At 40.1% G+C, this 17,100-nt stretch overlaps 2 protein-coding genes across 8 annotated transcripts in view; one reads left to right on the forward strand and one right to left on the reverse strand.

The window, feature by feature from the left end:
• Window positions 1-2,069: 2,069 nt before the first annotated feature.
• On the reverse strand, window positions 2,070-7,467 carry CEP19 (centrosomal protein 19). 7 transcript variants are annotated; one of them, XM_045903096.3, is made up of 4 exons: window positions 7,331-7,463; window positions 7,116-7,247; window positions 4,063-4,203; window positions 2,070-3,453 (listed from the first exon to the last, which is right to left on the reverse strand). In XM_045903096.3, exons 2-4 carry the CDS (start codon window positions 7,138-7,140, stop codon window positions 3,092-3,094), a joined length of 528 nt encoding a protein of 175 aa, XP_045759052.1. In that variant the 5' UTR covers window positions 7,141-7,247; window positions 7,331-7,463; the 3' UTR covers window positions 2,070-3,091. The 7 variants fall into 7 exon arrangements, with proteins under 7 accessions (XP_045759052.1, XP_054360230.1, XP_045759055.1 ...); XM_054504255.2 differs by having other exon boundaries at window positions 7,116-7,244; window positions 7,331-7,439; XM_045903099.3 differs by lacking the exon at window positions 7,116-7,247 and having other exon boundaries at window positions 7,331-7,467.
• Window positions 7,153-17,100, forward strand: part of PIGX (phosphatidylinositol glycan anchor biosynthesis class X) — a 38,056-nt gene continuing 28,108 nt past the window's right edge. Inside the window, exons 1-4 of the mRNA XM_045902099.3 lie at window positions 7,153-7,169; window positions 7,310-7,326; window positions 7,662-7,841; window positions 10,415-10,478. Coding sequence (XP_045758055.1) covers window positions 7,153-7,169; window positions 7,310-7,326; window positions 7,662-7,841; window positions 10,415-10,478 — 278 coding nt within the window. The remainder of the gene's footprint in view (window positions 7,170-7,309; window positions 7,327-7,661; window positions 7,842-10,414; window positions 10,479-17,100) is intronic.

Below are 17,100 nucleotides of genomic sequence, written 5' to 3' on the forward strand. Positions count from 1 at the left end.
ATGCCTCTCTAAATATGACAAAAATGCAGAAGCACAGAGAAAAATATTGATCAATTTGACTTGAAAAAAAAATCTGCCTGGAAAAAATATCATAAACAAAGTCAAAACACAAATGAAAAATGTGGAAATATCTGCAACTCATATCACAGACCAAGGACTATTTTCCTTAATAAAGAACTTTTTTTTTTAAAGATTTATTTATTTGACAGAGAGAGAGAGTACAAGCAGGGGGAGTGGCAAGCAGAGGGAGAGGCAGAAGCAGACTCCATGCTGAGCAGGGAGCCCACTGCGGGGCTCGATCTCAGGACCTCGGGATCATGACCCGAGCTAAAGGCAGACACTTAACCGACTGAGCCACCCAAGTGCCCCAATAAAGAACTTTTTACAAATCAGTAAGAAAAAGACCAGTAACACAATAGAAAAATGAGCAAATGATGTGATATCATAAAAAAATTGTTAAGTGTATGAAAATGCTCAATTGCACTCATAATAAAAGAAATTCAAATTAATACAAGATACCATTTTTAAATTATAAAATTGGCAAAGATCAACAAGTTTAAGAACACTGTCTGTTGATGAGCATGTGGGGAAAACAGGTACCCTCATGTACTGCCGACTGTTTATAAAGTTGGTACAACCTTCATTGAAGTACTATGCATTGGTAAAATACATTCCATCTTCATCTCCTACCATTTTTCTCTTGCTCAATCTATATTAGCCACATCTATGGCCTTGCTCTTCCTCAAGTAAGCCAAGCACACTCCACCCCTGGGGGCCCACACACCTACCTTTCTCTACTACTCATGAAATGCATATCGCTTTTTCCTTACCTCCTTCAAGTCTTTACTCAAATGTCCCACCTCTACAGTGAGGCATTCTCTGATTGCTGTCAAAAAAAGTGGCTTCCAAACCCCTCCATTATTCTCTTTTTACCATGTTTTTAATTCCAAGCACTTATCATGTGACATTATTCTATGTATTTATGTTTATTGTCTGTCCTCTCCCACTAGATTGGAAACCTTATAAAGGCAAGGACTTTGTTGTGTATACTGCTACATACCCAGACTCCAGAATAATACAGGCTCAGCATGTAACAGGTGTTCATGGATGAATGGATGAATGAACTTCTTTGAAGGACAAGTTAGCAATATCTATTAAAATTTAGAATAGACATACCCAGCAATTCCCTTCTAATCATAACTTATAGTTTTACAAATGTGCAAAACAGAGAATGTACAAGGTTATTTGCTGTGACACTGTTTGTAATAGTGAAAGGAAAAACAACCTAAGGACAACTTTTAAAATATACCATCTACATCTGTACAATGGAATACTATGTAGATACAGAAGAATCTCTGATCCTGAACATTTTTTTGCTACCTTTGGCAAATGTACATATGACGCATGACCACTGTAAGCCCTGGTGATACCACTGTAAGAATGATCCCTTTGGTTGATGTTCTGGCCTTGACGTGGTGTTGCGGTCTGGTAGAGCGAGCTCCGGAGGTGTCTGGAGGAATTCCAGTGTTTGCTGCGGTAACCTTATCAGCCCGCCAAGATGGCGATGCAAGTGGCCAAGAGGGCGAATGGGGAATACACCCGAAACTAGAGGAACAGCTTATGTGGTCTATGAAGACATCTTTGATGCCAAGAATGCATGTGATCACCTTTCAGGATTCAATATTTGTAACAGATACCTGGTGGTTTTGTACTATAATGCCAACAGGGCATTTCAGAAGATGGACACAAAAAAGAAGGAAGAGCAGTTGAAGCTTCTCAAGGAGAAATATGGCATCAACACAGATCCACCAAAATAAATGTTCTCTGCATTTTCATTTTAGACTAAAACCCATAAATGACCACCATCACCCTTTTCTTATTTTTAATTAATGCTGAATGTTGTAATTTCTTATTCGAGATTCAAAAGGACCTGCTTGAAACTTTGATACGTGTTAGAATATGTTATGTGAATAAATTTGTAACTTTTTGTAAAAAAAAAAGAAGATTGATCCCTTTCATGGGGCTTTTAATGGTAAAGAGAGTAGGGATGGACAGGTAGAAAGAGTGAGTAATTTTTACACCTTTATTTAGTGAGTATTAATCTCCTTGCAGAAAACATAGAATATCTGCCAATTAAACAATATTCTAACAAGAAGAAAGATGTATCTGTACACATATAACCTGGTTCAACAAAGATCTTCTCTTTGTAGATCCAAACTCATGAATAGGCCTAAACTGGTGATGCCTATTATTCATTCATTATGACTAGATTTCCCATTTTACAAACAAACCTCCTTATTTATGGGAAGAGCTTCAGGGTTTCAGAATATCTTTAGTACAGGTTTCCTGATTCCTGGAGCTGCAGAATTCCCCTGCTGTCCATCAAATGACATCCACTTGCAGCTGCAGGGCATTCTGTAGGGCTACTCTCCTACTCTGGAGTTAAAATACATATATATACATATACTCCGGAGTTAAAGACAAATGCACACAGGATAATCCCCTGGTAACCATACACGCCTTCCAATTTTACCAAACTATAATATGCTTACTGTCCCTCAAATAAAATGTTCTAATCCCTATCTCTATACCACTACCCATCCCTCCCCCCCCCTTTTTTCTCCCAGCTTCTCTCATCTGGAATTCTATATAAACTTCTACCCAAACACCACCATTTTGAGGGCCAGGCAAAGTCCCATCTCTCTACTAAAGGACAAAGTCTTCCCTGACTATTCTAACCCTATGGTCATCTAGGCTCTGACCCTCTTTAACTTTTATTAAGCATCTGGCTCTAATCTTTTTGCTGCCTAATTCTGTTAATTAGCTTTTCACAAGCTTTTGAGTTATCTTCCAATTAGATTGTAAGCTCCTTAAAGGCAGACTCCTATATTCTGGTTTTCGTATCTTCCTCATGCATCTACATAGTAGATACTGTACATGTCCTGGTTTTGAAAAGTAACCTGGTCAATCCAAACTTGACCCAACATGTACATTTAGTGTTCTTTACAGATTTTTCTAGAACCATGTTCATACATCCTTTGTATAGACATGGATTTTCTGCTAGCCCAATCAATTCTTTGAGTTTTTGATATCAGAACTCGTCAGCGGACTCTGTGTCCCAGCCACAAGACTGCAGTTGTTCATCCTGTGGGAACTCAACTTCGATGTCATAAACGAAATTTGGATCATCCTTCTTCTTTTGATTTTTCTCAAAAAGTTCATCCATGATGCTCTTTCGCTTAGCAAGTTCCTTATCATCTAGTTTGTTCAGGTCTTCCTCAGGATCAATTGTTGTTTCCCGTTGAATTTGTTCCATTGTTTCTGCCAAACTCTGCCCCCACAAGTAACCTCGTAAAAAACTGAATAACTTCTCTAGCTGCCTCAGGGACACTTGTTCCAGGTAATTCTTGTGTCGCGGATTATTCTTTAATTGTTCAGCAGCTCTGTTGCAATCTAGGAGGGAAAAATGAAACTATATACCACACACAACAGATACACTGCAAACTACTGAAAGCATTATCTGCTGTGAGAGCCAAGTAGCTAAGTGGCTTTTTCAGAATGAATTATTTTCCAGAACTATTATTCCTTTATATCGAGCTTTGAGTGTGGTGGGGGGAGGAGGGTGCATTTTTTATTTCCTTAACTTAAAATCACTTTGAGGAGATGTTAAACACTTGCAACTGGAGAAAACATTTGAGATGAAAAGGATTTATTAGTTTTAGATATTAGCACTGGTACTAAGAAAAAATCAAGACTACAAATAAAAAACACATTTGGAGGGAGAGAAGGGATTCAGTATGATTGAATAATGCTATCTCATTTAACCCATATTACAATTCTGAAAGGGTGGGATTATCAATTTCCATTTACAGATCAGGAAATTGAAGCTCACTGACAATAAGTAATTTAGCTGGGGCTCACCTATCTACCCTGATAGTCATGATTTGAACCTAGGACTGTCTAACTCTGAAGGCCATGCCGCTCTGTTATGAGACTGAAATCATTCTTACTAAGTGATTTAGAGAACATTTAAGATAGGAGGCAAGATAAAACATGAGGTACCTGAAAACTTCGAAAAGTTTCGGACTGGCATGATGCGTTGGCGACTTTTCCCCTTCATTTCATTCTCATAGATTAAGATAATAGCTGGAGGCTGGAACCTAATTCCACATTTCTTGGCAGTGCACATCATTCTCACATACACTTCAGGGTAAATCAGAGGAAATCTGATGAAAATGTGTTAGTCACATAATAACTTCCTGCTAAAGGGGAAAAAAAATATGTGTTGGATAAATCACACTCCCCAGTACCCCTCCTCCCCAGCAGATCTGGCTCTAGTCCAGTTCTAGAGTTGCATGCTCAGCCTGTCAATTTCAATACTTTGAGACCTACCCTGAAAGTTCAGTTTGGCCCTGAGGTTATCCTTAGTTGTTGGATCCCTGGTTCATTGAGGCGTGTAGGTTTGTTCACACATGAGCCTGGAAATGCAGTTCAGTCTGGACCTCTTAGTGTACTGCACTCTTAACCAAAGATATGTATACGAACCCCTAAGTCAGCCCAAGAATCAACTTAGAGGATCTTTTTAATTTATCAATTAAACAAGTATGTACACGTACCCTCTATGGCAAGATACTATGATTTTTTAACCTTAAACATTATGTCCTGAGAGGTTCACCAGACCACATCTGTCTCCTCTGCACATTCCCAATCATTTTACTCATCAGGTTTTTTATGATTACTTATTGAATCATTTATCTTCCCTTCTATTCTATATGCTGCAGGAGGGCAGGGAACATATCCATTGTTCACCAGAATTTCTCAGCAAAATACCATACATACTTGTTTAATGTACTAGGGGTGCCTGGGTGGCTCAGTCAGTTGAGGGGCCAACTCTTGGTTTGGCTCAGGTCATGATCTCAGGGTGAGCCCGAGCCCCGCACTGGGCTCTGCACTCAGCAAGGAGTCTGCTTCTCTCCCTCTCCCCCTCCCCTCACTTGCACACACACTCACTCTCTCTCTAATAAATAAATAAATACAATCTTTAAAAAAAATTTAATTTAATGTACTAATATAAGATACAGCCCCTGTATATCCTTTAAGTGTTTATAGTCTATAAGTCTGATAAAAAATGCAGACCCGGTACAGATTCAACCTCTACATATACAAGGCAATAAAGTTTACATGGTTTTTATTTCAACTTATTTGTCTCACTATGTTTTCTCAGTTACAAGAAACACCGCTATTTTGCAGTTAACACTTTCTATTCCCTCTTCCTGGTGCCTAATGCCATAATACACTTAATTATAGGGATTGCTTTAGATAGGACTATGATATTCTCAGGAAGATTTGCAAATGTCAAGGAACTGAGAGGTAAAGCAGCATAGGGTGATGATACCTTCATAAACTTTATTCTGCTAGAGAATCACCATAGGAACATAGTACTTTGGAGAAGATTGGGGGTAGCATGGGGGAGGAGGAGGAGGAAACATATAAAATGATTACCCTTGATTCTTTCTTTTTTTCCTACACATATAGTTTTCTAGTATAGTATTTTTTATATTATACATCTATTTCCTGCCTTGTAAATTTAACAACTTATGTGATTTTGTCCTTAGATACTTTACTAAAATGCACATTTTTATGACTGTCAAGTGTTTTGTCCTATGGATATACCATTACCTATACTATTCACTCCTTATTGTTGGACGTCAGAATTTTTACTTTTAAGAAATTAATCAGAGGGTCACGTGGGTGGCTCAGTCGGTTAAGCATCAGCCTTCCACTCAGGTCATAATCCCAGGGTCCTGGGATCCAGCCCTGAATCAGGCTCCCTGCTCAGCGGGGAGCCTGCTTCTCTTTCTCCCTCTGCCTGCCTCTCTGCCTACTTGTGCTTTCTCTCTCTGTCAAATAAATGGATGAAATCTTAAAAAAAAAAAAAAAAGAAAGAAAGAAAGGAAGAAAAAAAGAAATTAATAATAAGGAACTGCCTTTTCAAATTACTGTGCTCTGATCTGATGCAAACGATCCCACCCCATCCCCTTCTACAAATACTACTCCCAGTTCACGTCATTAAAATCTGGTCTGTTAGTAAGCTTTCTAGGAGATCCTACCGAGCACAATATAAATTCCACGCACTCAAGCAAATAAATGGCTGTATTCATGACTGATGTACGCAATTGATAACAATGTCGCTTTTTTGACTACAGAGTCTTTTTAAAATTTAACTTTTGGGGGCGCCTGGGTGGCTCAGTCGGTTAAGTGTCTGCCTCCGCTCTGGGATCGAACCCCGCATCGGGCTCCCTGCTCGGCAGGAAGCCTGCTTCTCCCTCTCCCTCTCCCACTCCTCCTGCTTGTGTTCCCTCTCTCGCTGTCTCTCTCTGTCAAATAAATAAATAAAATCTTTTTAAAAATTTAACTTTTATTTGTACTAAAGTAATTTTATATTGTTTAAAATGTAAAATAATTCTGATGATTTTAACAAAAAACTGTTGTCCTCTGCCTTTCCTCTCTTCATAGGCAACCAGTTTCAATTCTTTTAAGTGTTTCTTCCAAAATCTACCTCCGTATTTTTTTTTTATTTTTAGATTTTATTTACTTATTTGACAGAGAAACAGCGAGAGCAGGAACACAAGCAGGGGGAGTGGGAGAGGGAGAAGCAGGCTTCCCGCTGAGCAGGGAGCCCGATGCGGGGCTCGATGCGGGGCTCGATGCGGGGCTCGATCCCAGGACCCTGAGATCATGACCTGAGCGGAAGGCAGACGCTTAACGACTGAGCCACCCAGGCGCCCCTATCTCCATATTTCTTAATTTCATGCTTATACTGCTATTTTCAGTTTTCGATAGTACAGTCTGACATCTTTCTTCTTGCAGACACCGGTCCTAGCTTCAATCTGCACCTGGGCCTACTTACAGATTCAATTTAATTCATGAAGACAGACGATACATTGACCTAACTCTTCCTTCTAGGAATTAATACTTTTCTCCCCAGGAATCAATGACTGCCATAATCTTGCTAAACATCCCCTGCAGCCCCTAAAAGTGTATAGATTTTGCCAACAGAGAGACGATCCTCTCCCTAACTCACGTCCCCGCTACTGCAAGACTGACTTTCTTACCCTTAAAGAAATACAGAAAGTGCATCTTCTGCAGGGGATGGTCTTAAAACCGCCGTGAGGGGTTTGTTTCCACCCAACTGTAGTGCACAGCGGAGCACTTAATTCGACTTTGAGGCCAGGCGGAGCCTGCTGCTGTAGGAAGAGGAGACAGCCATAAACCCGCAGACTTGACTGTAGGGTGAATTTCCCCGCAGAAAGGCCGTATCCGCAAGTACCTGGAAGTGGAGGTGGAGATAGGGAGCTCCCCGATACGGCTCGCAGGACTGCGCGGGGGTCTAGGTCTGGATGGGAGTCCAGGGAATCGTTCCCACAGCAACAGCCCTGGCGTAAGTCACGGCGCGTGCGCCGCTCCTTGCCCCGCCCCCCGACCCGACGGCGAGGGGCGGGGCGGCGAGGGAGCCACTAGGGTTGTCGCCTCCCGCAACGCCGGAAGCGTCGGGGGATTAGAGCTGCGGGAAGCCGGGGAACGGCAGGACCGCAGGCGCACGTACTGTCTTCCGTCACGGTCACTAACTCCGTGGCAGCACGCTCTAGGAGCGGCATAAGGCGTGCGCAGTCTCCTCAGTCCGCATTTCGTCCCCGCGCGCTCCTCTGGGGCCGCGTTCTCCAGCGTCCTGGCTCCCAGGGCCGTGGGCGTCCGAGCGGTGGCCTGGCTGCTCCTGTGGGAGGCGGCTGGACTCACCAGCACACCAGGCACGGCCTTCGCCGCCGCCCCCATCGATGCTGGTAAAGGGAGGGGCGGGGGGGCCGGTGGGTCGGGGGCAGTCAGGACTTTTCCATCCTCCGAGCTTTGCAAGGTTTGGTACTTCTCCGGACCTCGGTGCGCGGACGTAGAACCTGCTGGGTGACCTGGAGGAGGTTAAAAGCAGAGGCCACGTGCTTCCCACCCTTCCCACCCCACAGGCACTGCTCAGAGGCTTCTCTTGGGTCTCTGGAGAGTCTGGCTTTGTCGTTCAGAGGTAGTACTGGCCGTACTATTACTAAAATATCGTGAATGAAGTACGGCGGTCAAGTGTCTTGGGATGCATGAAGCTTGGGACCCCCGAGGGGACCAGCAAGGCCACAGTGCCCTGTGGGGTGTGAGAATTCCAGTCCAGAATCTCTAGAGACACTGACGGGGTAATGGCGTGGGAAGGGGAGGACAACTGGTTTTGCTTTACAAACTTTTTGTAATAGACTGGATTGGGCTGGAGCTTCTCTTACGACTACGGGCTGGGCAAGCGAGTTGATTCATTTCTTTGGGCCCGAGTTGGTGGGCCGCAGTGCTGTGGATCCAGCGCTGAGCTAAATACGGCCCCAACCCTTGTGGAGCTTGCAGAGTAGTGGGGAAGTGCCGTAGTAATTACAATAAGGAAAGTCAGTACAAATTAGGTAAGTTCCTCCATCTGTAAAGTGAGGATATTAGGCTAGTGTCAGTCACAGCTTTTGTGTCTTCACATATTAGGTTTCCAAATTTATTTGAAGTATTAATGAAGCCAAAATGAATTTTTAAACAACTGGACTTGGTGATCTCTAAAGACTCTTCCAGCCCTGGTATTTTATGATTAAAAAGAGGTCAGTTTCCAGAGCCAGTTCAGGCCACAGTAATCAAAGTAATATTTAAGAGGAAAAATCTTGAAGGTCATTCAGATGCAACCAATTCATTTTGAAAATGGTATTTTTGCTTTAAAAATCATAAACAATCTATTTGCTATACTGTTTGTAAATTACTTCCTACCATCCCAAGATGAATATGATTTACTATTCTGTAGTGTATATCCCAATAGAATTTAAGCCTATTAATCTGACCTTTTTTTCCTAGTTTAACTTATAGGTAGATATAAATCCTTACTCTCCACCCTTATTAAAATTAAACATAATGGAACATCTAGATTTGTAAAAAAGATACCCAAAGTTATTTTTTGGAAATGATTATATATGGTTCTCTGAAGCAAATGATGATTTTTTAAAATAGGAAAGTGGAAATATCTTAGGCTTTAAAACTCTGGCAAATCTTGCTTCTAATCAGTAACTTACTTAGTGGTATGGCCTAGAACCAGTTAAAACTGTTTATTACAGAGTTTCCTCCTGTGTGCAAATGGCAGTAATTTTGCCTGCCTGTTTTGCTAGGTTGTGAAAGTTAAAACATGTGAAATCCCCAAGTAGAGGATTTGTCATATGGATATCATTTAATAAATATTATTTTTCCATACTTTTTTCCTTCCCTTGTATATTTCAGTATTTTCATTTTCATATTTTTCATGCATCTTTTCAGGAATAAATCTAATAGACTTAGCAATACACAATAATATATGGTTTTCTTTGTGTTTGCTCTAATGTTCTTTCCATACACTTCCAGCTTTTGAAAATGGAGTAAAGTTCCATAGCAAGGTACCTGGCAGAGTTGATGGTCATCAGTAACTGAATTATTTATTTATTTATTTATCCATCCATCCATTTATTTATTTATTTATTTTTATCTATTTATTTATTTTTAGTTAGAGAAAATCTTAGGCAGGCTCCACACCCAGCACAGAGCCTGAGATCATGACCTGATCTGAAATCAAGAGTCACACGTTTAACTGACTGAGCCACCCAGGTGCCCCTGAATTTTTAATTTTATGATGCTGACATCGAGTAATAGTTTTAATATCTGACTTCTGCATGGTGTCAGTACAGTGAGATTTGGGGTTATTCTACGTTTATAAAGGAACCCTTTGAATCTTTCACAAGCCTCAGGTTTTTGTTTCTGTTTTAAACTTTCCCAACAGCTCCACAAGGTATAAATGTACCATCTTCTCAGTTTTGTAGGCATGGGTGGTAGAATACAGAAGTTGGCAGTACGTATCTGAAACACGGTTTCAGTGAACCAGGATTAAAACTTGAGTTTTCCTGGCTCTTTAGCCATTCTGTTCCTTTTGGTGTCCTGGGATCATCTGAATAAAATAGTATTAATGACAAACACATAGAGCTCTTACTATGTGGTAAGCCCTGTTCTGCATGCTTCTACATGTATTAAATTCTCATGACAAATACTAGAGAGATAAACTATCTTGTCCAAAGTCACATAGCTTTAAGGGACAGACTCAGATTTGAAACTAGGCAATTTAACACCAAAGTCAATGTTCTTAATGCCTATGCTTTATTAGAAGTAGCTTTTTAGATAGCTCAAATTGTTTAAGTTTTAAAAGCTTTTGTTTTGTTTATAGGTTGGTTAGATTTTCCAGGCAAGTAAAGCCTATTCAAACAATTTTCTAATTATTTAAGTATTCTTTCACTGAGTGCTTATTTTATTTTAAGAAATCTTCTGGTTCTTATAGGCATAAGGGCCACTTGTTCAGAAATTATTTTGAGGCAAGAAGTTTTGAAAGACGGTTTCCATAGGTAAGTTGCCCACTGACTTTTACTTATGTCATAGTACTGTTTCGTATAATTTAGAGCAAAAAATCAATAGCTGGAAAATGGATAAACTGAAAATTGCTTGCCTTCTTACAAGTTATAAGTGACAGATTTATCATCTGTGGTTCACAGTTTGAAATAATGATCAAAATAACAGTAGAGGGGGGTGCCTGGGTGGCTCAGTAGGTTAAGTGTCTGCCTTCGGCTCAGGTCATGATCTCAGGGTCCTGGGATGAGTCCTGTGTTGGGCTCCCTACTCAGCCGGGAGTCTGCTTCTCCCTCTGCTTGCCATTCTCCTTGCTTGCTCACGCACTCTCTCTGTCAAATAAATTATTAAAAATAAATACAGGGCGCCTGGGTGGCTCAGTTGGTTAAGTGACTGCCTTCGGCTCAGGTCATGATCCTGGAGTCCCGGGATCGAGTCCCGCATCGGGCTCCCTGCTCGGCAGGGAGTCTGCTTCTCCCTCTGACCCTCCCCCTCTCATGCTCTCTCTCTCTCATTCTTGCTCTCAAATAAATAAATAAAATCTTAAAAAATAAATAAATAAATACAATAACAGAGAAGAGGAGAAAACAAATGTGTATTATTTACCATGCATGTGTATTTTTTTAAAGATTTTATTTATTTTTGCGAGAGAGAGCGTGTGCGCATGAGCACGAGTGGAGGGAGTGGAGGGGCAGAGGAAGAAGCAGACTCCCTGCTGAGCAGGGAACCCGACACAGGACTCCATCCCAGGACCCCAGGATCATGACCTGAGCTGAAGGTAGGCACTTAACCAACTGAGCCACCCAGGTGCCCACATGTGTATTTTTTTTTTTTTTAAAGATTTTATTTATTTGACCGAGAGAGACACAGTGAGAGAGGGAACACAAGCAGGGGGAGTGGGAGAGGGAGAAGCAGGCTTCCCACGGTGCAGGGAGCCCGATGTGGGGCTCGATCCCAGGACCCTGGGACCATGACCTGAGCCGAAGGCAGACGCTTAACGACTGAGCCACCCAGGCGCCCCACATGTGTATTTTTAATATATATAACATACATATAGCCAGATTTACTTAATCTTCACAATGGTTGTGAGATAGACGATACCTTTCTTGTTTTTCACTTGATCTTAGCCAGAAGGCCAAAAAGTGATTCCCTTTTTTGCTTTTCAGATGAGAGAAGTAGGGTTCAGAGAATTTAAATAATTTAGTAAAAGTTAGGGTGGTAGGGCTCTAACTCAAATTTATGACTATCGTACTCCAAAGCCATGGTCTCATGTATTATATCACCCTAAATCACTGTTTCTGATTTATAAGACTTGGTTCCAAATGACCAAGCTGTTCCCAAAATAGAAATTATTCTTGGGCAACCATCTCAGGTCCCCTTCCTCTTTGGGAGCTTTGTACTCTATCATTCAATAAACTTTACTATCGCTCAGTAAACCTTGCTTTGCTTCCCACTTAAAAAAATTCTCAAAAATGAATATTTGCTAGTATTGAAGATATTTAAGAGTAATAAAAAGTTGTAGAAACTGTTCTGTAAGAAAACTTCCCAAACTTTAAAGTTTTTCAAGGTAATTAATTTGAAATGATTCTGATATTTGATATATAAAATCTGATACATTTATTTTTTAAAATCGCTGCATTTTATAAGTCACCTTAAACTGAGACATCTCACTCTCACTCTCTTTAAAGTTAGCCTACATGTGAATGGCTAGGAGGTATAGTAGAAAAAACTTGGGGTTTGTTTTGTTTTGTTTGTTTTTTAACTCAGACAGATTTGGGCTCAGAGTGTAGCTCTATTATTTAGTAACTGTCGGCCTAAGTCAAGCTTACTTAAATCTTTGCCACCTTACCAGTAAAATTAGATAATGATGGTATTTCCTCATTAGGTTCACAAGGATTAAATCTGAGAATATATGGGAAGTCTTTTAATGTAGTGCTTGTCACATAGTACATCCCCAGGAAATGTTAGTTTTTATTACAAACAAGGAGATAGATGATCAAGTTGGGCAATACAGTTTCAGTGAAAGAGGAGATGTGACTATAAAATAATAAAACTGATTTTGGGCTGGGGCGCCTGGGTGGCTCAGTCGGTTAAGCGGCTGCCTTCGGCTCGGGTCATGATCCTGGAGTCCTGGGATCGAGCCCCACGTCGGGCTCCCTGCTCAGCGGTGAGTCTGCTTCTTCCTCTCCCTCTGCCTGCCTCTCTGCCTACTTGTGTTCTCTATCTGTCAAATAAATAAATAAAATCTTTAAAAAAAAAAAACAAACAAACTGATTTTGGGAGGGAAGTCACTTCTAAAAGGAGTTTTTGACCAAGTTTTAGACAAATTTTAAGCAATGTCAGGGTAGTTATGCCAAGGTTATAGCTGCTTCTTTTTTTTTTTTTTTTTAAGATTTATTTGAGAGAGAGCATGTGTGCAAGCAGGGGGAGGGGCAGAGGCAGAGGGAGAGAGAATCACAAGCAGACTCCCCACTGAGCACCATCCCAGGACCCTGAGATCATGACCTGAGCAGAAATCAAGAGTCTGATGCCCAACCGACTGAACCACCCAGCACCCATGCCAAGGTTATAGCTTCTGTCCTTAGAGAAATTGGGATGTATTCTCAAGAGAAATAGGAAATACTAAATAATGCACATTTGACAGTGTAATTACTGTCAGTGAGGAAGAAAGAAGTTCCTGAAAAGGCTATTGTGGCAGCAAAAGTAGCTGTCCAGTTAGAAGTACTGAAGGTAAAAACCAGGACATGAAACCAAGGATGAAGAGTGACAGAACCCGTAAGAATAGATTCAGAAACTAGAAATCTCAGAGTTATTTGAGACCTTCAGAAAATGCCAGTAATCATTTTTTAAAAAGGCTTTTTAGGTAAATGGTTAGAGTAGGTGTAGTCTTGCTGCTAGGGTAGAGGAGGAAACATTAACAGATTATAGAAAGTAGAATTTGTTAGCTTTTCTTATTTCTGTCTTCTTGGTCAAGAAGAATTACTTCCACTCTGGAGAGGGCCAAGCAAATATTGGTAGGAGGAAACTGAAGTGCAGAATATGTAAGGGAGGGCGCCTGGGTGGCTCAGTTGGTTAAGCGACTGCCTTCGGCTCAGGTCATGATCCTGGAATCCCGGGACCGAGTCCTGCATCGGGCTCCCTGCTCGGCAGGGAGTCTGCTTCTCCCTCTCCCACTCCCCGTTTGTGTTCCCTCGCTCGCTGTGTCTTTCTCTGTCAAATAAATAAATAAAATCTTAAAAAAAAAAAAAAAAGAATATGTAAGGGAATTATATAAAAGGACCTTACTATTATGAATGAGTTTAGGGTCTCCCTTCTGTGATGATCTATAGTTCAGTGTAGTAGAAGAATTTGCTTAAATGATTGCTGAACTTCTGTTTGTAATCTTTGGATAATCTGGGAGTTAATTGATGTAGCTTCTGGGCAAAATTCTAGCCCAGATTGTTAAAAGGATGGTTTGTGAACACAGAAGAGGAAGTGGTAGTCTCTGGGAACTAGCATGAATTTATGACAAATTTATGTCCTTCATACAGATCCATTAGATAGGTAGATCAAAGAAATGCTGTAGATATAGTATATCTGATTTTCTGCAAGACTTTTGATGAAGTTTTACATGTTGTATTTGTGAACAAGATAAAGAATGTGAACTGAAAGATAAAACGGTTGAATGACTTCATAAAGATTAACAGAGTTATCCAACATGTTCTGATTAATAGATTGAATGTCATCTTGGAGGGAGGTCCTGAATAGTCTCTGTCTTTTTAAGTATATATATATTTTCTAATTATAAAATAGAACATGTTCATAAATACATATGCATTATCTGGAATAAAAGATATTATAGGTATATATTCTACTTTTATAGAGGAAGAGTGATATAGTGGCTAAGAATGTGGGCATTAGAGTAAAACTATTAGGGTTTGAATCCTGGCTCTTGGATAAATTAGTTTCTCAGTGCTTCGATTTTCTTTCTTTCTTTCTTTCTCTTTTTTTCAAGGAGGGAAAATATTTTTGTTTCCTCAAATCCTTTTGGATTTAATTTAATTTAAATCCTTTTGGATTTAATTGATTGGCGTATTCTACTCTTCGCTTTTACATCACTAGAAATATTTTTGGATGAAAATAGAATATAACAATACCACAAATATTATTCAAAATTCTTTCAATGAATACAAATTATTAGGAAAATAAAATGCCATATGTAAAATTACCTCAGGCTACTTGGAAGAATATAAGCAAAAAAAAAAAAAAAATCCAAAACAACTCTTTCTCTGTATAGCTGCTCTTAATAGTCAATTCTTGAAATTGCTGCTGTGTTCTAGGAGCAGTGTGTCCATAAAAATGTATTGATTGTCTGAGAACCAAAACCTAATATCATACATTTAAATAAAGTCTCAAAGCATTTCCCCATACCTTTTGAGTCAGAGGTAACAATTTTTCTATAAAGACTGTAACACGGGTGTTTTAACCCTGGTGCTTTGTTTTCTTACAGGTAAAAGGAATTATTATAGTACTATTTCATAGTGATTTTTTAAAGATTTATTTATTTATTTTGGGGGGAAGGGGTAAGGGAGAGTGAGAGAGAATCTCAAGCAGACTCTGTGCTGAGCGTGGGGCCTAAGGACCCCAAGATCATGACCTGAGCGAAACCAAGAGTCGGTCTTAACCGACTGCTCCATCCAGGCACCCCTCATAGTGATTTTTTAATCAACTTCATTGAGTTTTGACAGTTCTTTTTTTTTTTTTTAAGATTTTATTTATTTATGTGACAGAGAGAGACACAGCGAGAGAGGGAACACAAGCAGGGGGAGTGGGAGAGGGAGAAGCAGGCTTCCCACGGAGCAAGGAGCCCGATGCGGGGCTCGATCCCAGGACCCTGGGATCATGACCTGAGCCGAGGGCAGACACTTAACGACTGAGCCACCCAGGCGCCCCAAGTTTTGACAATTCTATATACCCATGTAACCACCACCCCAATCAAAATATAGAGTATTTTCATCATCTCCAAAAATACCCATGTGCTGCTGCTTTGAATTACTCTTCCTCACCCATACCCAGACTCAGCTAACCACTGATCGATTTTCTTTCACTATATAGATTTTCTAGAATTTTATGTAAATGAAACCATACAGTATATCTTTTTGATATCTCGGTTCTCTCAGCATTATATCAGTGAGATTTATCCATGTTCTGCACGGCAGTAATTTGTTCCTTTTTGTTGCTGAGTACTAAAATTTGTTTATCCATTCACATTTTTATGGCATTGGGGTCATTTCTAATTTTGGGCTATGATAAATAAAGCTATAATGAACATCTGTGTACAAGTCTTTGTGTGAACATGTTTTCATTTCTGTTGGGTTGCTGGCTGTATGGTAGGTGTATGTTGAACTTAAGAAACTGCAAAACTGTTTTTCAAAGTGGTTATACTGTTTTACATTCCTATGAGCAGTGTATGAGAGTTCTGTCCCTGCCACATCGTTGCCAACACTTGGTATGGTCAGTCTTTTTAATTATAGAGATTCTGGTCAGTGTGTTGTGGTAACTCATTGTGGGTTTAATGGGTATTTCCCTGATGACTAATGGTGTTGAGCATCTTTTCATGTGCTTTTTGGCCACTGGTGTATCTTCCTTTGTGAGGCATCTGCTTAAATCTTGTCCATTTTTATTTATTTAATTATTTAATTAATTGATTTATTTATTTTTAAGATTTTATTTGACAGAGAGAGCATGCACAAGCAGGGGCAGTGGCAGAGGGAGAGGGAGAAGCAGGCTCCCCGCTGAGCAGGGAGCCTGACGCGGGGCTGGATCCCAGGACCCTGGGATCGCAGCCTGAGCCAAAGGTAGATGCCCAACTGAATGAGCCCCCCAGATGCCCCAAATCTTGTCGATTTTTAAACTGAGTGGTTTGTCATCTTATTATTGGGTTGTAAGAATTCTAATTTTTAATTTATCAATTTTTTTCTTTTATAGTTAGTGGTTTTGTGTCCTGTGTAAGAAATCCATGTCTGTTTCAAGATCAGTGAAATTTTCTTTTAGAAGTGTCATATGGGACAGTCCTGGATGGCTCACTCAGTTAAGCATCCAACTCTTGATTCCAGCTCAGGTCTTGATTTCAGGGTCGTGAGTAGAGCCAACATAAAAAATAAAAAAAGAAAAAGAAATAAGTGTCATATGGGGTGTGATCCATTTTGAATTATTTTTGTGTGTACTATTAAGGAAGGGTTGAGGTTAATTGTTTTCCTTATGGATATCCAGTTGATCCAGCGTCATTTGGTGAAAGGATTATTCTTTCCTCATCAAATTACCTTGATACATTTATTGGAAAATAATTACCTTATATGTGAGTATCTATTTGTGCACTCTATTATGCACAAACATTTGGCAAACTGGCGCAAGGCCAAAGCCTGCACATGGCCTGTTTTGTACCACTCTTGAACTAAAAATAATTTTTACATTTTTGAAGGTTTTTGTTGTTGTTAAAGGTAAGGAAAAATATGTAACAGAAACCTCATAAGGCTCACAAAGCCTAAAGTATTTACTGTTAGGACCTTTACAGAAAAAGTTTGCCAACCCTTGATCTAAACGTCCATCCATATGCCAGTAATGCACTACCTTGATAACTGT

The sequence above is a fragment of the Mirounga angustirostris genome, unplaced genomic scaffold (assembly GCF_029215605.1).
Source record: "Mirounga angustirostris isolate CCGP_5_RB_7025 unplaced genomic scaffold, mMirAng1.0.hap1 SCAF_1, whole genome shotgun sequence".
NCBI classification, from domain to species: Eukaryota; Metazoa; Chordata; class Mammalia; order Carnivora; family Phocidae; genus Mirounga; species Mirounga angustirostris.

Bases quoted from the DNA above. Each gene is read 5' to 3' on its own strand.
- CEP19 (XM_045903096.3), bottom strand. From the start codon at position 7,140: ATGCACTTTCTGTATTTCTTTAAGG. The intron at 4,204-7,115 runs GTAAGAAAGTCA...TTTACCCTGAAG, and splicing joins CTTTCTGTATTTCTTTAAGG to TGTATGTGAGAATGATGTGC. The intron at 3,454-4,062 runs GTACCTCATGTT...TTTCCCTCCTAG, and splicing joins AAACTTTTCGAAGTTTTCAG to ATTGCAACAGAGCTGCTGAA.